Raw genomic sequence first — 21,499 nt, forward strand, 5'->3', positions numbered from 1 at the left:
AGGGCAATACCAAAGTACCAGTCCCACTAGCGCTGACTGTCACTGATGGCTGCTTGGCACCTGTACTGTGAGTGTGCCTAGACTGTGACTGTGTGAGTGTGAGTGTGACAGCGACTCTGCACACCCGCACAGAAGAAGATCTGTGACTGACAGAGTCTTATCTGTGTTGCGTGGGGTATCTGCACTGCACTCTGCAGTCAACGATAGTCGCTGAAACAAGATCCCATGTCCATGATTGTGCACAGCCTAGTCAGTCATGCATGTACAAGTGACTTTGTATGCAGATCTACAAGTACAAGTCGTGTAGATCTACCCATACTGCCATAGTACTGAGGCTGTTTTGTACGTCTACATGCATGATCCATGATCTGCAAAGCCAAAGCCAGCAAAGACTACACTGCCTACACTATGTACTATGTAGATACAGGCTACAGCCATGACTTGTACAGAACCAGAACCAGCCAGTACAGAACTGACTGACTGACAGTGCAGATGATGATGATGAGAAGTAGCACGGGGATCACTCTGCCCAGTGCCAGTGGGCTGAGCCAGCTACTAGTACTTTGAGCTAGCTAGCTGTCCATTGATCGCCCGACTAGACCCCCTGCATGCATACAGTCGCTGTCACTCGTTGCGCGCTCAGCAAACAAAAAATTGATTTGAGCCCAGCTAGCGCTATATAGCCTACATGCAGTCACCAGGTCACGCGTTTCTCGTGCGAGGGTATAAATATTCCAGTGCACATGTTGAAGGAGAATTTTTTCTCAGCTGGGGCCTGTGTGTGTGTGTGGGAGAGTCTGCACCTCGTTGAGTTTTCAGGTTGCAGAAGATCTCAATCCTGGAAAACAATACGTCCCATAATCCCCGTGTTCCTCCGTACGAACCCTGTGTGACTTGCTGTGTAGTCTTGCGCTATTTGAATGAGCCTGTTGCAAACGACGTCCCGTTAGCGAGATCGCCATCACCGAAATTGCTGGCTGAAACAGCCAACTAACTTCGAATCAGTGCTTCCTTGCGTCAGCTAGCAGTGAGCCACCATGTCAAATCACCAGCACCTGCTGTCGGCGAACAACCTCGTCTTGTTGGTTGTTGGAGTTCTCTACTGCGTCTCCGCGTCAGCGAACGGTAGGTTTTATGGCTTCAGAAATATATTTATTTTAATCCTATCACTCTCTTTGGGCGAGGTGGTGAAATTTCTCAAATCAGATTCGCTAGGGGTTAGGAGCTCATCAGTTGGTCCGCCCTCTGTGGGTATTGCTGTGCGCATGTTTTTCGTAGCTGGAGATGCATCTGTAGCGATGGTTGACTGCTCTAGAGCAGTGCTGTGTGGCGTTCCTCCCTGATAGATTACAATGTGTACAACTCTTTCTCCTCTTTGGGGTAGTCCAATACTTTTATATCTATTATTAATTTTGGTGCTTTGTCAGCTTCAGACAAGCATTGGTAAATGTGACTAGCCCTCTGATGGTGTGCCGTGTGGTGAACACCACTCGCGTTCTGCAAAACATGCTTTCTGATCTTTTGTTTCTGGCTTTGGGAGTTGTCCTGTAGGGTAGCAGACGGTAGTTGCTCGTTGTGTGTGTAGAAACGTGATCCTTCCAGGGAGATAATGGGGACTGAGCTCGCATCCTCTTTAGGGATGTGAGCGCTGCCAAATTGTGGTGTGCAGCTCCTAACGCCTCTAGACACTCCTCAGCACACACAGCGAGGGGATTGTGCAATTTTGGACATTTCAATCGACGATTTTGACAAGCCAAATGACCAAGCTCCGCGCACAGGACCTCCGATAACGGTCGTCTTGGCGAACTCTTGACAGTGTACCACTGGGAAAACGTGTAAAGGCTGAAAGCAATACATGTTCGCATAATCAATTAGATTTCGATTAGGGGTGCACCCTGGTGGTACAGGGAAAGATTTTATTTTGTTTGAGATCTGCACAACATTGGCTGTCAACAGCCTCATAATCGATCCCAGTACACGTTTAGCCGGGCTGGAAGTCTTGCGACCTTGGTACTTCAGTCCCTTGGTGGCAACGATCCGATGCGATGCCGCACACGTGCTTGACGTGTAGCTCGTTGAGAATTATTTCATTAGGAATCGATTTGTCCTCCGGAGATTCCTCTTGGGACGTATCCCAGGTGAAATCCGTTCGCAGCTCAGCGATAATCTGTGATAGCGTTCTCCCACTGATCTCTTCCTACCTTATCAAGACTGCCCTACTTAGACTGGGCAAGCATGATTTTACGAAGTATAGAGCAACATTTGTCCAGGCTCCAGTAGTGGCGAGTGTATGGTTGCTGTGTTGTTGCCAGAGATACTCTCCTCCGGGTAATCAATTGCGGTGTTTAGATCCACAAGAATAGAGACGTCTGGAAATAATTATGTGTTTCCACTGCCTCAAACAATCGAAAATAGTTTAGAACAATCATGGCTGGTTTTGTGTGACTGTTACTGTACCCAGCAGTACTCAATACCTTCATCCTTGTTACGTGTGTGTACTTGTGTGTAGTTCTCTGCATGCAGGTGTGACCTGCTCTGATCATTGGTGTCGTTGAGTGCTGTATTGTATGGTCTGGGGGGAGGGACATGGTGTGACTGAATGCCTGGTGTGCAAGGTGGTTGTCTGTGTATCAGTAGTTTCTGCACGCAGAACTCCATAGAAAACTCTTGCTGCGCACCAGTCCTATTCTGTACTTGTAGTAGACAAGGCAACCAGCTCACTGAGCAAACAAAACAGGTATTCAAGGTATTCCTGATATGACCTGGTGAACAATGTATTGCTCAACATGCGTCCACAATAGAAATAAATAACTAGTAGCTTCCCTTGCCTTGCTAAACTTTGTTCTGTGGGGTTACATTTCTAGAAGGTGTTCCTCCTTCCTCCCTATTGCACATGGAATCTTTCTTATGCCCGCCCATCAGCTAAATTGACACCAACTTTGCTGAGATACGGTTGTTAGTGTCTTTGGATTGAGATATGACCGGACCTGCGAAAGTGATGTATACTTGTATACTTGTATACAAGGTATACCTTCGACAGTATTGTGTATACTTGTTACCCAATATCCGGGCGGCTAGCTGTTGTGACCTTGTTCGGTCTCGGCAGTGGAGCTCGAGTAACTGGCTGAAACGCATGCAATGTTTTCGCAGTGTTACAAGTGTTTTGTATCAGTGTTTGTGATGGGCAAGAGGAAACTCCACAATGTGTACCACCTTCTTCCTGATGACTGGCATGTGACTGACGAATAGTCCGGGGTGTTGGGAGCTGTGCTCACGTGTCCTTGTGCATCCTCCCGTGGCTATGTTGACCGCATGCATCCTCCCGTGGTCACGCTTCGGCGGACATGCAGGCCGTTAATGTGTACGGGGTGATATATGTTGACCCTGTATACTGCCGCCATGTACAGGGCGATCTAGCCCCGAAGGCAAACAGGTGTCCGCTGGAAACGGAGGTGCCACACGGATCCTCGGCGCGCTGTAGCAGCCTGTGCGGTGATGAATGTTTGCTATACTGGAGCGGAGTAGTATCAGTGCACCCGAGCTGTGCGTGTAACACTGTCGGCCTCGTTCATGCTGTTCACGCTTTGCATGACCCACACTCCGACAACTACATCGTAACACTCTCCCCCGGTGTGTGTATCGTGGCAGATCTTTCAGTTGCTTGTTCTAAACGGCGTGCACTGCATACTCACTATATCCCGTTCAGCGCAGCAAGAGTCGGGGACTTCGCTGCTTGTTCATCCTGTAGTAGATGAAGTTGTCCTCGTTCTAGCTAGACATTAGAATGGCTTCATGTCTTGAAATTACCTGGGCTTCATTGGATAATGATGGTCCCATTCAGGATTCTATAGAACACTGTAGAGTAGAGAATGTGTGTGCGACAAACCCATAAAGAGCACCCATAAATTAGTTCCCAGATCTCCAAAGTATGTATGAACATTGTTAAAATTTTAGAATGCAGGATATTCCTGGGGTAATGGACTGCATACTAGTATTGTGAACACCTTCGTTTGGGGAGAACGTAGCTGCACTTTCTCTTCCGTATAAGTAAATATTGATCAACTCTTCCTGGCGATCAGTTCAGGTTGGATGCCACCACTAGAATTGATCTGGTGACATAAGATCATGTTTGAATCATTTTCAGAAACAGGGTACATTTGCGAGCTGAGTGCCAGTGTCCCTTTCTCTGTATCCATAGCCATGTAAATGTTATACTGTATGTTGTGCACACTTCTGAGAAAGGTATCCCAGGATGAGCAGAAGTCAGGTGATGTATTAGCACACTAACTCCAGTCAAGTGCTCACTACACACATGCTTGTGATTTTCAAGTAGGCATGCTAGGCACAATGTAATCCAGTACTGATTAAAACACTGCTCAGATGATCAGTGAAGTATTATTCAGGCCATGCATTGAAACACTTCCACCCGCCCAGCCACAGCAAGAGAGCAACTGACAGAGTTTTCTTTTCTGGTGCTGGTCTTGACTGGCGTTCTGGACACATAGGAAAGGAATTGCTGCAGGATATCTTGGAGTGTGGGTGGATGTGCCTCTTCTTCTCTGATTACTGTTGAATAGGCCGTATCCTGATATCCGTTGCATCACTAGCCTTGATTGATATTATGTGTTGGTGGGAGCCAGGAAGTGGCCCTGGTCGGGCAAGCAACGAGGATCGTGTGTTGCTGTTTACAGTGCATAAGTCTTCAGTTCTAAACTAGATTGTAATGCAGTCAGTGTGGGTGATAACTAATTTAGGCAGACCAAGCATCTACTTGGTAGTGTCTCCCGCTGTATTATTCCTGCTGCCACGTACCTGAGGCTAAGTACTTCTGCGCTGTGTCTTTGCCCCCCCCAGTGGGACTGGAAAGATAACCAATGTCTGCAGATGATCTGCATACAACCATGTGTCTGGTGACAAAGGCTCGGGCTTGTGATGGGGTATATGAAATCACACACGTACCCCATGTAGTGTTCACAATTGCCTAAATATGCACAAGACGTCGGCGGGAGAAACGAAAATGCCAAAGGAGGTATACTTGCTGAACAAAGATACGATACACCTATTGTGCTATCATAATCTTACTTGAACTAATCTGGGGATATGATCTTTGAGCACGTGAAGTGGCATCCACGGGGCGGACAAGTCAGACTTGAAACACTTGCTGAGGTTAATCTATCCCTGTATAGATTCTCTTCAGGCGTGCGGTGAATCACTCCTCGAATAGAAACACGTGTACATGATTGTGTAGCACTGCTGCGTCGAAAGGTGAAAGCAATGAATTATGAGTGATAGTCGTTTGTTTCCCTGGGTGGAACTTTGCTTTGCGAGAGTAGCATCTGTCGGAGAAACCTGTGCAATGCGAATGTGTGACATTTGGGCTGAAGTCCAGCTGGGTCGAGAAGTCCGATATTTTAGTAGGGGAATCGGCTGTCTTGGAAAGAGTTAATGGGACGTGGACTTAAGCGTGGGCACTTTGATACTGCGTCATGATGAAAGTGGACCTGCTCCGTGTCCGAGATATTTCTGGATGAAACGGGATGGTGAAGGAAGTGACAAACTCCAGATTTAGGACAGGGCAGGGGAAACGTGCACAGTGTCATACCTGGTGAATTGAGAATTCCGTACTAGGCACCAGTCATTGACTGCACAGCGTACCCCTGGGGCTGAAATTCACCATCCTGCTTGCAGTCAATTTCATATTGGCATAAGCAAACTGACCCTTGTTCGATGGCGCTCCAACATAATATTGTTGTCACGATTCAGCACGGGTGAATTCTGCAGCCGCCTTTATTTTGCTCAAATATGGATGTGATTTCCTGAATATTAATAAGACAGTCATAGGAAAGTTCTGTTTTCTTTGAATCTAAGCTAAGGGTGTGAAAAGACAGTTTTGTGGGAGCACAATCCTTTTTGTAGTGGCGTGTTGGCAGTTGCAAGCGGCTTCTTTCATGGCCTTGGAGCCATGCTGTGCACAGCAATTTGCCAGAGAGAGAGGATCGAGTGGACCACTTGACACTCCTGTGTCAATGGCTAACTGCCAGAGTGCGTGCAGGGCTGGACAGCCTGGAGAGGGGTGACAGATATCTGCATCTAGAAGCCTCTCACTGGATCTGCATCTGGCTCACTCTACCACACTTTCTGGACTCACTCTTGTGACAGGAGTGAGTGTTCCAGCATCATAGGTCCGTCTAGAATGTGGTGCTCTGCCCACTAGTACCAGGCCCTAGGTTTCCAAGTGGATGGGGAAATAACATGGATAGCTGGGGCACACTTGGAAATGGCGACACTCTAGAAAAATAGCAGGGGTTAGATTATTAATTTGTATCCTAAAATATGCCTACTATCGACGGTAATGTTTGCCCGTGGAATTCAAACACTCCTTGTGCATAGCAAGGGAACATGTGTATTAAATGTCTTTGTGTGAGTTCGTGGGGGACCGTGTCGCTGAGAAATGAGCAGTGTGTGTGTAGCATTACCAGAACAGCTCAACTTTCACCACACCGGTCCCAGACTCTGAGCGAACATGTTATTGGCATAGAGAGTTTGTTGTGGTGTACATGGCTGGCACTGGCAGCCCCGAAGGCATTACGGTTCACATTGGGAAGGACAGAAGTCACCCTCAAGTTGACACCCATACAACTTCCAAGTTTCACGAAATGTACTACTGCGTCACTAGTTCCACAAGTGCCTTCCCAGCAGCATGCAGTTCAGAAGTAATTGCTACAAGCAAGGATGCGTCAGGTGTGCACTCTGTGACACATAACTATAAGGATAGCACACAGATAAAGTATATTATTACATTATCTAGATGATAAATCTTCCACTGCTTGTGACAGTTGAAGATTCCACAAGGACTGCTTGCAGTCTGTTGTGTAATCTGAGTTACACGAAGAGTGGAGTGAAGGGGGAGAATGTGACAGTGTGCTATGATTATTAGGTGCGAATTAGGCCGAACACACTCACATTGGAAGGAGCTCCAGTGTAACCATTGATTCTTGTGGCTGGTGTAGATTTTGCTGGCATACTTTTCAGCACTGTATTATATTATGTGTGCCTTGCTCACTTGTCCGCCGCATGCTCCTGGAAAACTGCCCTTGTGTGATTTCATGTAATGCTCATTGCTCTAATTGAATTGATACCTGGTGACCTGGCTGACAATGCAGAATGTTAGGTATCCTGGCAACTGGACTAATGCCATGCTGAGTAGGCAGCAGATACAATACAGTTGTCGTGGTTATATAAATTCGATTCTTATCAACATCTCTTTGTGGAATTTCCGACCGCTGTCGTTGTTGCAGTGGTTGTCCTGTCAAAGGCTGTCCAGACCTGAAACATACCTTACAACCACTTACCCCCTGTAAAATACCTCAATTCGATTCCTGTCTCTCCGTGTGGTCTTTTTTCCTGCAGGTCAGTGTCTCACAAGTGACGACTGCATCGCACCCTCGGGCTTGACTCGCTGTAACGTCACATCAGGACAATGCGACTGCACGTTCGCTAACTTTCGCCATGGCCTTATTTGCGATAAAGGTCAGTACATCCTCCCCATGTGTTGCTATGACAAACTTCATTTCTAGAATATGTGTTGCTATGGCAAACTTCATTTCTAGAATATGTGTTGCTATGACAAACTTCATTTCTAGAAGCAAGGCTTTCTAGAATATGTGTTGCTATGGCGTCCTTCTTTTGTAGTATAGCATAGAGAGTAGGAAAACAGTGCGGGGAGAACAGTTGCCAACTACTTCCAAAATAATGTAACTTGAATTTTTGCCTCGAAAGATTTGTACTTCATAATTTAAATCTCTGAGCGTGGGACACAATGTGGATTTGTACGTCTTTTTTCTCTCTTTTCAGTTTGCACGGATACTGGGTTGAAAGGCCATTGCATCAAAGGAGTTTGTAATCAAAGCGACGTCAGTTTCGACCTGTATTTTGGCTTGTGCAAGTGCGACCGTGGCTGGTCCGAGGATGACACTGGACGTTGCACAATACGTAAGTTAGTAAGGGCTGTGCACATGATACGAACTTGCTTCGAATCGTGTGAGAGAATATTGCTAACTTTTCTTGAGTCTGTTGTTTGTGTCGGTAGGCGATGCATTTTTTCTGGTGTGTATCGAGTACATGTAGGTGATCTTGTGACGTACAGTGGAACCTGTCTACAAATGACCACTCGGTGGCCAGGTGATCTTCTTTTCCAGGGTCATTTGACTGGAAATACTCCGAAATAGCATCCCTTGGCCCTGCTTGCAGTGCTATGCTGGGACAAGTGTTTGCCCTATCCGAGTGGAAGCCTTGAAAGGTTTTACTGTAAAGTGATAGTGTGTGCTGCAAGTTTGCTGATCAGCTACTGAGCACGTTAGGCTCTTCTCAAACGGGTTGCAAATCATTCTCAAAGTCCACCGCTGATCTCTTTGTTGGATTTCTTCGTGTGTATGTGTGTGTGCTGCATACAGCCACGTGCAATCGGCCGTGCCTGAATGGAGGTGCGTGTGTTGAGCCGAACAAGTGTCGGTGTGTTGACGGGTTCACTGGAGACCAATGCGAAATGAGTAAGTCATGGCTACTTCACCACTTCACCTCGCTAGACATCAAAGTCCCATTTGTTGCAATCTTGATCACAGTAAACACAATGGGTATCGTTTCCCTCTCCAGGGAAGCCGCTCTCACACAAACAACACAACAACATATGCCTGTGTGCAAAATGTAGTGGGCTGTATAAGCAGAAATATTCGTCTGGAATTTAATTTCATCGTTTTCGTCCAGGGAGCTTTTGGACTAAATCGAATGCCAGACTAATGTCGATTTGTCCGGCTTTTCAATACGCTCTTATGATTCTTGGACCAAATTTTCAACCGGACGAACTCCCCTTCTTTGGGGAAATTATTGACCGAAGAAATTTTCCACCTGTACGGTATTCAATGGACGTATCCCTGCAGTAAGTGGTTGATGCTTTCCTTGAGGCATTTTTGGGCACACTGTCTACCACTGAATTCTCTGCCGTGGAGTGACGCTTCTTTTCCTGTTTTCCTACACATTGTGTTTGGCTCGCAGAATTGCAGTGCACCGTGCTGCCAGCACCTGACCGCGGCAGAACGGCACTGGACATGCAGAACGGCATACGGTACCAGACGTTTGACTGCGACGACGGCTACGTGGTCAACGGCAGCCGGGTCAGCATCTGCGAGAACAGCAGATGGAACCCGCCAACTCCTCCGACGTGTGTTGGTAAGTCGAGTCCCGATGCAACAAGATTATGTTTACAAGTGCCAGGTTCAATACTCCAAATACTACTGAGACCTTGCTTGCTCAACAGGAACAAAACCCTGAGCATGTTATTTCAAAAGTCTAGGCCGGTGGAGAATATCGAGTCGTTGTCACGCACCAATGCCGCCTGTATCAGCTGCAAACTGGGGCAGTCTGGTGACATACATTGGCACAGCATTGATTCTGTTTTTTCTGCGTGTGTGTGTGTTTCTGGTGGTATGTGTATGTGTGTGTGTGTGTGTGTGTGTGTGTGTGTGTGTGTGTGTGTGTGTTTCTGTTGGTATGTGTGTGTATATGCAGATCAAGATGAGTGTTCAGCCGGACTACACCAGTGCGAGCGTCACTGCGGTATGTGTAAGAACACGCTGGGGTCGTACGTCTGCAATGTATCTCCAGAGAACGCAGACCTAGTCTATGATGCCGAGAAGGGACGATGCTGTCAGCGAGGAGAAGGTAAAGATTTTAGAACTTGGCTACCTACGTACTGCTTTCTCTAGCCGTCGTGATGGTTGTCTCATCAATTCCGATGCCTATCTCAAATGTTCTACCCTCCTCACACACACATACACACATACACACACACACACACACATACACACACACACACACACACACACACACACCACACACACACACATACACACACACACACACACACACACACACACACACACATATTTCAAGATGACCCCTTGTCTATGGTCTTTAAGCACTTGCAGTGTTTGTGGCATTTCCCCTTACTCGCCGTGTTGCATACTTTAAAGGATTACATGTAACTGATCTTTCTGCTGCATCTTTCTGACTTCTGTGTAATGACAGCGTGTGGCGAGATCAGCTGCTTCCCGTACCAGCAGCTCTCCTTTGGCACGCTGCGTTACAGCCGGCCCCTCTGGTCAACCACCGCCAAGGTAGCAGTGCTGACTAGCGTGAGCGTTGAGTGCGATGCCAGTCGGGGTCTGCGCTTGCCCGACAACGCCGTCACCACCGTCAAGTGCACCAAGAGCGGCCTCTACGACAACATTCTGAGCGACTGCCTGCCCCCGCCGACGCAAGGTGAGTGCAGCGCTCCGCCAACTGTGCATGCTTTGCTACCACGTATTCGTAGCATTTTCAGTCTACAGCATGGACCAGCCAGGGCTTCCGTGAACACGGTGTAACAGGTGTACTTATGCTAAGATACTCATAGAGCGCTGTACTCACTATTTCGTACTTCCCGCTTCTTTGCCATAGTGATCATTCAGAATCACCCATCAGTGATTATTCAGAATCACCATAGTGACTATTCGGAATCACCATAGTGACTATTCGGAATCACCATAGTGATTATTCAGAATCACCCAGTGTTTATTCAGAATCACCATAGTGACTATTTGGAATCACCATAGTGACTATTCAGAATCACCATAGTGATTATTCAGAATCACACATCAGGTCATCCCAGAAGTGACCGCTCGATATCTTCTTGAGACTTCATCCTAATGGGCTGCTTGTCTTCTCTGCTTGTGATTTACATGTGATACGCAGATCCTGCCGTCAGTGTGTTTGGAACTCAACTCGTCATCGGTGCGGTGTCCGTCGGTGGCGGTGACGCTGCGGTGTCTACCCGACCAGTCATTCCGGCAGTGGGCGACGTCGAGGACGTCGAGTCCTCGCGCAGCGGTGGAGATACGGCGCTGATCGCCTCGCTAGTCACCGTAACCATAGTGATCATCCTTGTGGTGCTGCTCTTTGTGTACTTCAGAGCAAGGTAAGGATTAACGTGAATACTGACCGCCTGTTAGGGTTTGATATTTTTACGTCAATAACACTGACCCGCCGGGAAAGGGATTACGGGAGAACATGAAAAGCGACAATAGAGAACAATAGGAAGGCGAGTTCTACAGGGTAGCTGTGTTGGTGGGTAGCTGGAGACACTCCACTGACCCTTGGTCTCAGCATCAGCGGCTCACGAGAGCAAGAGAAGAAGGGGTTGCATGGCAAGAAAAAAAAGGATATGGTGCAAGTACAGTAGAACTGTCCCAGTGAAAAGGTTGGTTATGCCTGTGTTGCCACACCTGCCGACATGTCAGTAGCCTGCCTATTTTTGAGGCATGACACGACCTGCTGACAATTGACCTTCTCCTGCCGACAACAGCCATGAAAGTGTCCAAGTTTGACCTTATGCGTGATTTAGAAGTCATGATCCAGATTTTTGGCTCTTACTGCACATTACGTGTGTTTCCATAGCTCTCTCCTAAGGCGCTAAGCGAAATCATCTGTCTCGGGAAAATCGGCAAACTCAGCCTGAGTCTCACGCAAAACGTGAATTTTTTTTCTTATCAGTGCCGCGCGCGCATGTGTGTGTGTATTGAGGTATATAGGGGAGGGGGTCTGCGGGCAAAGCCCCCGGATGATGCATTTTGTTTTTTATCCTACTTATATTTGGCTATAATGATGTGGCAACACTGGGTTATGCCCAGGGTACTTTGTGATGAACTTTTCTTTTTCTCGGTGTCTTTTCTTCATTACGTTCCCAGGAACCCGCAACACAAGTACGCAGCTCCTCCCTCCTCACCCAGTCCTCCTCCTGCCCCGCAGCAGGCCGGCAAGAAGTACAGCTTAGAAGGAAAGGGTCCGCAGATGCACGGCCATCTTCCCGCCGCCATGGTGACAGCCAGCGCCCCTCCGGCGGTGCTGGCCAAGAGAGGACGCACGCTGGATCGCATCGTCGACGACCACAACATCTACGCCAGCCCCGAGACGGTCGACGGTGCTGCTACGACCGCCACCGCCGGGGGAATTGCCCTGGCGACGACCGCGCCGTCTGCATGCCAGATGGGATCGACGGATGTGATAGTGGAGTCGCAGCACTACGCCTCGTGCGACCTGCAAGAGGAAGACACGTACGAGGATGCATGCTCCGTGTCCCCAGCCAAAGCATGTAAGCACTGACAACTGTGCCTTTCTCTGTCGGGGTGTAAGTAGCATGGTGAAGTTACTTTGTGTGTGGGTGTCTTTTTGCATAAGTATTCTGTTCTTTCCAATTCTGAAACTGGAGTGTTGCCGAATTTTATAGAGGTGGTTCCGTAAATGATGGTTCCGAATCCACCCAATTTCCCTCTCCCTGTACTAGTGCATAATGATGCTGGACATGCTGGCTCTACGATTCACACATGAAGTCTGCCTGCACAAGTCTAGTCAAGTATCCAAGCTGTGCAGCCACCACCTACGCCACTGGTCACGACTAACGACTGCTCTTCTGCTTTTGTTTGTTGTTGTTCGCCCGTTGCAGTTACGCTACCGAGCTCACTCCCGGCTCAGCCCTCTTTCCTGGGCGTCAGCGACTCCAAGCAAGCCGACACGCTTCCCGCCGTCTCGCCAAGTCGCAACATCACCACCGCATCCTCCATTGCCGCCGCTGCAGCCATGAAGAAATCGCACGCGTCGGGCGGCAAGCAGCAGGCGCCGAAAACGCAGCGGCCACTTCTACAGCTGAAGCAGCAGCGTCAGAGCAGTGTAGTGCGCCAGACGGCGGCGCTTAACTCCGACTCTGAGTACGAGAACCCGAGCAATCCGACCAGCCCGCCTTCGTCACCGCCCTTCAATCACAGCAAGCGAACGCGCGCCGCTCTCATTCACAGCTTCCAGCAGCATGCACAGCAACAGCCGATGCGACCGCAGTCCACGTCGCCACCGGCAATAGTATCAGATAGCTCACCGGGCAGCTCTGTGAAGTCGTCATCACCTCTACCCGACACCGATGCCACCATCTCGCCCAAGGACTCCATGAAAGGCGGATCACGGAAGCCGCAACGACCACCGCGAGCACCACCAGCACTACCCGATGTAGATGCTGTACTTGCACCCGCGTCCAACGAAACTCAAGAGTCATCTAGATCATCTGATAAACCCAGCAGGCCGCAGCTTCCATCCAAGGACAACCGGCCGCAGTTGAATGACGATGCCGCCCGTAAGCCGTACATCGAGGTCAAGCCATCCGAGCCTCCTCCAACGTACAAAGAAGCCCAGCTGAATGCAAAAACATCCTACACCCTGGTGAAGCCGTCCCAGCCTCCACCACCTGCACCCGCACCTGCTGGAGAAGAGACTACCACGTCTAGTGATGAGCCCGATGGCGTTCAACAAGCTGTGGAGCAATCACGAAATACGTCTGGGCCACCCCGGCTGCCGTCCAAAGTGCACCGACCGAAACTGGATGACACGGAAACAGATTCGCTCAGCAGGCCAGTTGAGTCTGTCAAGCCCTCCACGGCACCAAAGCCCCACTCGAAGCCCATTTCACCTTCCAAAAGCTTCGACTCGGAAGACGGGTATCTGTCGCCAACAGAGGACATTGCGAACACTTCATCGGCAAAGCCTGCGCCGCCTCCGAAGCGAGGTCGGCCAAGCTTGGCAACCCGTCAAGAATCCGAAGATAGTGTCCTGAGCAGGACGGACACAACAAAGCCGACGCCACCTCCCAAGCGGGATCGACCTGTCATGACGCACAGTGCTAGCAAAGAGGGAATGTCACAGATTCGTTCAGCTGACGAGGACGACGGTGATCGCACGTCCAAGCCGCGGTCGAGTCCACTGAAGGCGTCATCATCGTCGTCTTCAACAGACACACCCGGCCCTCGCGTGGCCCCGCCAAGAACTGCCAGCATGCCCCGTTTTCCCTCGCCGCTACCGTCGTTGCCAAGCGACAATGCCGGCAATAGATGATACAGACGATTCTAGAAGTAGCAGAGAGCCGCGACCCTCACCCTGCTTATAGCGTGAGTGCAGGCCTTCGTGGTGCAAATCACCAGGCCAACCATCGCTGAGACACTTGAGAGTAGACGCTAATAACTACATGTATGATGGCTGTATGGTTTTCTATTGCCGACAAATTTATGCAGTGCGTATCCTAGCCTTTGTCACATGTGAAACTATCGACGGTTTCGTTTCATTGAAGAAATTCAGTTCACCCGACGACTTTGATCCACGTTTCTGTTTACCTGAAACACACACAAACCCACCGCGCTCATACAATGGTGTGTGTTTCTATATTGATAAGTTATGCCCCAGATTTCTTTCCCATGCTCCATCCATGCATACTCCACATCTGTAATATCATCTTCTGAAGACCAAATGCAGGATTATTATTTTTCGGTATTATCTTTTCTTTATGGAACTAACTATGAATATTAATGTCATGATTGTATCCATCAGTCTTTGTCTTCAATCTGTTTAGTGGCTGCCATGTTCATTATTCAGATGTCTGGTGAAAGGCTGCGTTTCTTTTGAAAAGGGAAACATACCGGTAGTTGTGGTCCCAGTGTGGACAGGTGGGCTGACATCCTGTATGGAAGCCTCCTAGATCCCATGTCTCAACCCCAAGACGAAGTGCTATACTAGTGTGGCAGCCATACTGGCGAAATGAAGAAAAAGAAAAGAAGAAAAGCTGCTCTGAAGAACTGAAATATTAAAAAAAATCAATATGTCAGGCTCAGTGACAGTAACAGCGAGTCTGGGCAAAGACGCTGTTGTTCGTGTTGACAGCAGCGTATGATCCACCCAGTTACCCGCTGCATGCCGCATGATGCGAGTCATTCACCCTTGAGAAGAAAGGAAGTACGGTCTATGATTGTATTGTATGATTGTATTACAAAATTTAATTTTGTTTCCTTAGACTGGTACACGGTGCCGTCCCTCGCGTTGGCGTTACAGGCCTGGATGACCAAGCGCTGTGTGTCACAGTGAACTACTCATCCTTCACTGCCTGGGTGAGGCTCTGCTCAAGCCTGGCCTCGGTGGTGATTTGCACATGCACACACCTGGCAAATGCCTAATCCAACACTAACATCAAGTCGACGCGCATTCTGAGAACATAAGACAGCAAACTAGTATTACCACTGCATAAATAAAATACTTGAAAAGATGAGTGTAGACTGTATAGTGTTCTCTTGCCAACTGTTACTTAGCCAAGTCTTGGAAACAACCTACACTCAAAAGATTGGTCTGTCCTCTACCCAGGCCAGTGGAGTATCATGCGAGTCATGGTGATACTCGCATCGAGTCGCATGCTCTGCTCCCCAGACGCCGTGAGACGGGCAGAGAAGGCTTCTCTGTCACCGGCTGTCACATGTCCATCAGCGACACGACGGTGTCTTTTTGGCGCTAGCCTGCATGGGCTAGGCTAGGTACCCAGGTGTAGAGTACGAGACTGGTACATGGTACTGCAATCATTCCATGAGTAGAGTCTCACGTGCCAGCTAGCGGGTTTGAGCCAGATCGCCCGTGAGTCGTGGGCCCATATCCATACTACATAGCGCCTTTGAGACCTGTCGACCCTCACGGCCTCAGGCTCAGCTCTACACTTGTACTCGCTCTGCAGACTGCAAGTCTGCATTGCCAAACGGTGGTGTGCGAGGCTGACTTGTGTCTCGTGCATGTGACGATGAAAACAACGACTTTCTTTGCGTAGTGTTTCCTTGCTGCTTCGCTCTTTGCTGTTGTTGATTTCAGCTCTTACTATCCCAGCTGTTCAGCCGTTCTTCCAGTTTTCGTCCGCCAACTCCTGTGGAAAACTAGTACGCGTAGACCTACACTAGCTGAGTTCTGTATTCCGATAGTGGACCTGGATCAACCGTCGTTCCTGTTTGTGTCCGTGTTTCGTGACATTACTTTCTTTACATTTCTTCCGCTGCCAGAATTCGCTACAGCCACTGTGTGACAACTATGAGCTGATGCAGGTATCACCAGTCTCGGAGAATAGTAGAAAGAATCCTTTTTGTGGTGCAGTCTTCGTTGTTTAGCCCAGGAACTTCGTCCTAGAATATGACTGTTAGTTCGTGTACAAGCAGTCAGCGTCGAGAGTTCGTCTGCCTGTTGTGCAGCGCAGCGCTAGTTGCCTGCATTCTATTGTTCAAGTGTGATGGTGTGCTGGATCGCAACACAAACGATCGCACTGAATCGAACAACCGTGCGGACGTGGACGACGCTGAAGCGCGTCTGGAGCGGCGTTTGCGAAATGAGGAGCGAGCCGCCCGGTTGCTCCTGGAAAGTCGTAGATCTACGACTGGCAACAGGTCGACATGGGAGAGACTACTGCCATCTCCTGTCAGAATTATGGACGCGATCAATGGTGCTGTTTACACCGTGAGGGCCGATAAATCGCTGCTTCAGTTTCTTGGGAAATCAGCGTCCAAGAAGCAGAATGAAGCTAATACTGCTACTAGCAGTGGAGACGACTTCCTGAAAGCAGATATCACCACGGGTACTGCGCTGCTGGACCGGCGGTATGTCAAGTCCGATTGGCGAGGTCAGGGCTGGAAGTGGAAAAAGCGAGTTGTGTTCATGATGTTCCAACCGACCCCAGTGGCGTTCGTTGCGTCGGGCCTGGTCTCCTGCCTGCTGCTACTTGCCTGGTGTATTATGAACAAGTGCTGAGCATTTGTGGAAAAGTTGCGACTTGAAATCCTACACACAGCTTGGCTCTGGTACACCACTGGCACTGGACATGGAGGGCCTTGGCTGAGTGGGTGCTGGTGGTGGAAGCCAGGACATGCAATACTAGTAGTACCAGTGCTATAGTTATAAATTTGAAGTGACAATTTCATCAGTGCTTGGAAATAAATTGATCAAGTCTGGGGCCCAGCCAAAGATGGTCCAAATGACCAGCCATCCCACATTCCCAGCCAATGATGCTCCAAATGATCAGCCATCCCACATTCCCAGCCCATGATGCTCCAAATGACCAGCCATCCCAGCCAATGATGATCCAAATGACCAGCCATCCCAGTCAATGATGATCCAACTGACCAGCCATCCCAGCCAATGATGATTCGAATGACCAGCCATCCCATATTAGGAATTCAGTACAGATTGATTGCTGAGATCATACCACGATAATCTCAAGTATGTGGGTAAGGCTGGGAACACCTTTACTGGACTCAACATAGGGTGAAATTAAATTTTCACAGTTGTGTTCCTGAACCCACCGTTATCCCAAATCTTGTTTGAAGAAATTCTCAGCATTTCACCTAGGTCCACCTAACTCACCCAACCTGAGTACAAATGTGTGGTGAGATATTGCCTAACTACAAGTACCCGGTTTTAGTATTAGTAGGTGTGCATAAGACGTGGGGATTATTCCAAGGGTTTTTTGTTAGCTTATTTTGATAGCAACCTGAAAATGTCCACGTCCATGTACATTGCATATTGTTGCTCTCAGTGAATAGCACTGGGTGTCACCATTGCTTGTCTAGGTAACAGGCATACACATACTCTAGTTGCCACGTTTCTGGAGATTGTCTTCCTGCTCGCGTAGTATTTTAGACATTAGACATTTTTTAGGCAGCGGAAGACCTTAGTTGTGATTGTGTTCCAGAGATTTTTGTAGACATTTTGAGAAACAGCAATATCGTTCAGCAAATCTCCGCCGCCTTCCTTTATTAAAATGTCCTAGTATTGTAGACATCTCGAGAAACAGCAATATCTCACAGCCAATCCTCACTAGCTATAAAGATTCTTCTTGTCAGCCTTTAAGGACGTTCTTCCAATCCTTGACCCCTCACACATACACAATACGCTTTTCTTCAATATAGACATGACTGTTTCACAGTGCTTTAAAGCCGGGAGGGGGGGGGGTGTGATTGCATGTATATAGGAGTAAACTTTTCTTGTTGTCCGCAAACTCCAACACAGCCACTTACTTATCATGCAAACTTCACTTCTCAACTCCAAAAACGGTCTCTTCACTGCCATTCAAACCGAAATTAAAATTAACATTACACCAAATTTTCGGGCCTGGCCCATCATCAGAGTAATGATATAAAGGAGTAACACACGTGTGGGTAGTAGCAGTATTTTTATAACTTCGGCTAGTATGATCACTACAATATTCACTTCGTTTTTGGAGTTAGACATGAGGAAACTGACACTCTGGGGGAGGGGGTGTGAGCCCCCTTCTCCGCACAGGAAGCGCAGTTCGATCGACAGCATTGTATACTTTAAAAAAAGGGAATCCCCGCAAACTGTTTTTGTCTTTTCACAGTACAGTCCTTTGTTGACTTCAGTATGAGTACATAGCCGATCCCCCACCCTCCACGTACACACACATAATTATAATATTATAAACTCCGTTTTGATCTCGTGTATTAAAACTGCATAACTTAATAACAAATAATCTGCGTGGAGATAATAATTTTAATATAGCTATGAATAGGATGAAGGCCGCAGACATCACGCAACTACGTTACTTGTTTGTTATTTCTAACACCTTTCTATTTACAGTACTTAACTTCAGTTTCTTTGGTTGTATCCTTAGTTCCGTTTTTCCCACTGATGATAGGAACAAGAAAATCGATTATGGGTTTTCAATAATATTTTTGTTATAAAATACACAGTAAATACATGTCAAACAAGTAACGTAGTTGCGTGATGTCTGCGGCCTTCATTCTATTCATAGCTATATTAACATTAATAACGTATCCTATTTCGCTACCACGAATACATTAATTGTGTGGCGGGAGAATCTACATTGTAGAACCATACTGTCATGATGATCGGTTAAAACCGTGAAACTCAGAGTTACAGAAGAAACGCTTTTCGTCCCTCTCAAGTGTGTGTTGTAGAACCATTATAGATAGATACTCTTCACGCCTCGTGTACATGTACATGTAGATACTCTTTACATGTACATTGTACATGTACAATGTACATGACATCTCCCCATAGCCCCATCTACCTTTGGTCTACGCCTTAATTAAGGGGGCAGCCTTAGGCCTTGACGGATTATGCTAATATTTTCGTGAAATTATGCTTTTCGCATTGCTGAAAAAATTGCAGAATTATGCCATTTTTATGCTAAAAGTTACCATATTATGCCGCATTATGCTCACATATGCTGCTAATGCAAAATAGTTCTGTGCAAAATAACAAGGGAATTTTTTTGTAGAGGGCGTTGTACTGTAGTAGCAAAAGTTCAACGGGGTCAACGCATCGTCCGACCTGGCTACGACCATCACTGATTGTAGTGGACTGGACATATTATCAAGGGAGTCGTAAACCTACAACTTCCTGGTGCATCTACATATGTACTTGTACTTGTACTTGGAGAACATGTACAACTGTATGGAATTTGATGCGAACAGGCGGATTATTACAATTTTATGCGATTCGTATGCAATTTGCCTCGAATTATGCGATTATTCGATTTTGGTAGGAATTATGCGAAATATTATGCTAGCATAATCCGTCAAGGCCTAGGCAGCCTGGTCGTAAAATCCTTGAAAAATCGAATTTCTAAATTCATATCTAGTACTACATTAGTTGAAAGAGCATGAATAGCTGCAAAATCTCTGAAAATTTGGTCTCCATCTGTCCAGCCGTTCAAGAGTTTGATTCGCTGCTGGCTGACAGACGTAATGAACCATATTCACAAGTCATGGCATTTGTCAGGTGCCGCATTTCCTTTGCCCTCCTAAGGTCATGTATAGTGTGCCTTAGAGGGTCTGGAACACGGAAAAGAATGGAGCAACAAGAGCCTCCCGCCACGCTGGCGGTTTCAGAGGCTGTTTAGTATTTTTTTAGGGCTTTGTTTCGTATTTTTTCATCCCTTTTCCTACAGAAAACTGGTTCTCTTTGGAATTGTCTTCCACCCCGATTGACAACTTTAGATTCCCTATCTGAATTCAAGCGTCATTTACGTATTCACATTGCTAAGTATCAGTTCGACTGCGCTGGTACACCTTTGATATGCAATCATTGATTTACATGCTTGTTCTTTTCTTTCCTGTCTTACATGTACTTTCTTTCCTTGTGTTTCTTATTATTCCTTTTTCAAACCAACATTTCACACTCACTTTGCGCACTTTCTCTCGCATCCTTTTAAAACTATGTTACTAGTATATACACAAATAGGAGATCCCCCAGATAGCCCGAGATAGGCGTTAGCCTTTGGGTAATCCTAAAATAAAGATTATTATTATTGTTATGTTATGGTTATGTCATCGTATGTACATGACATAATGTACACGTATTTGTGCAGGCGTTGTGGCCGGATTCCTGAAAAAAACAAAAAACAAAAAAAACAGACAGCTGCAGTCATGTTACTAGCTCGTACTGTCGTAGGTCTACGTACTTTTGAGTTTTGTAACATCAACGGTCCAACAATCCAGGATTCTGCATGCACTTCCCGTCCCGGCATTCATGAATCCTGGACTGAAGTGAACAGTGAAGGGCTAGGCACAACGCGACTCGACACTCGTGATGGATGAATCGCGCAGTAGAGCGATAGATAGCTTTCAGCACAGTGCACACCCTTGACGCCTAGCGCCTGCAAAGCTAAACTCTGCAGGATACGCGCGCCGCGCCTAGCGCCTGCATGACAGGCTCGCACGCCCAACACGGGTGTTTCGCAGCGGCCACTCGTCAAGATGGCGGCAAATCCGAGAGTACAAAAATTTCGACTCTGGCTATGTGAGCGGCGGATGCGAATCTCGCACGTGCATGCAAAATCTAGCCTTCTGCAGATCTGGATAGAGCTAGAGCAAGTGTACGTGTGTACGTGTGGGAACGACGACTTTTTCCGAGAGAGAATGTGGCTCTTTTCATCCCAACATTTTACTCGCCACGCTCTCCCTCCCAGCTTATTGAAACGAGTGTCTGCTACCGAGTAGAAGTCTCCATCTTCACAGCAGGCCAGGCAAAATCGCAAAATCGCAACGTTGAAATACTTTGCTCACTTGGTGTTTTTGGTCCTTTGAGATGATGTGGCTGTTGTGTACAACTCGAAGTGACAAACTTGAGACCCCCGCGCCACAAAAAACTAAGGCGCGCCACAAAGTTTCGTTTGGCTATTCAATGAAAGGATGTATGGAAGCAGGGATAAAAACTATCGTGGCTGCCGGCAAAACTCTTAGTAATGTAATAAACGGGGTTGTGACTTTGGTAATTCCAAGGAGAATGTACGCACGGCCATTCCACAACGAAGACGAAACTACGAGCTCAAAAACACTCCGATTTTCAAACAAACGACACAGGAAAGAAGATATGGCCGCAGTGTTCCCGTGTGGCCTTCAAAACACCTAATTTTACTCCGATAGCGGCTGGTTCAGGGCAAATTCAGGCCCAATTCGACAGCGTCGTACCGCTCAGATTCGCCCAAAACATGAGGAAATGTACGGTAGATCCGAATGCGTACGCATTTTGCGTACGGGGACGACTGGCCAGAGTTCATGCACTGCAAACACCCGTGCCAAACGTGTGG

The 21,499-nt window shown here is 47.6% G+C and overlaps 1 protein-coding gene across 1 annotated transcript; it reads left to right on the forward strand.

The window, feature by feature from the left end:
* Positions 1 to 748: 748 nt before the first annotated feature.
* On the forward strand, positions 749 to 14,497 carry LOC135819773 (uncharacterized). The gene is made up of 10 exons (XM_065333040.1): positions 749 to 1,125; positions 7,411 to 7,530; positions 7,855 to 7,992; positions 8,454 to 8,549; positions 9,052 to 9,225; positions 9,565 to 9,717; positions 10,084 to 10,317; positions 10,789 to 11,011; positions 11,781 to 12,184; positions 12,536 to 14,497. Exons 1-10 carry the CDS (start codon positions 1,038 to 1,040, stop codon positions 13,966 to 13,968), a joined length of 3,063 nt encoding a protein of 1,020 aa, XP_065189112.1. The 5' UTR covers positions 749 to 1,037; the 3' UTR covers positions 13,969 to 14,497.
* Positions 14,498 to 21,499: the final 7,002 nt, after the last annotated feature.

The sequence above is a fragment of the Sycon ciliatum genome, chromosome 6 (assembly GCF_964019385.1).
Source record: "Sycon ciliatum chromosome 6, ocSycCili1.1, whole genome shotgun sequence".
Taxonomy (NCBI): domain Eukaryota; kingdom Metazoa; phylum Porifera; class Calcarea; order Leucosolenida; family Sycettidae; genus Sycon; species Sycon ciliatum.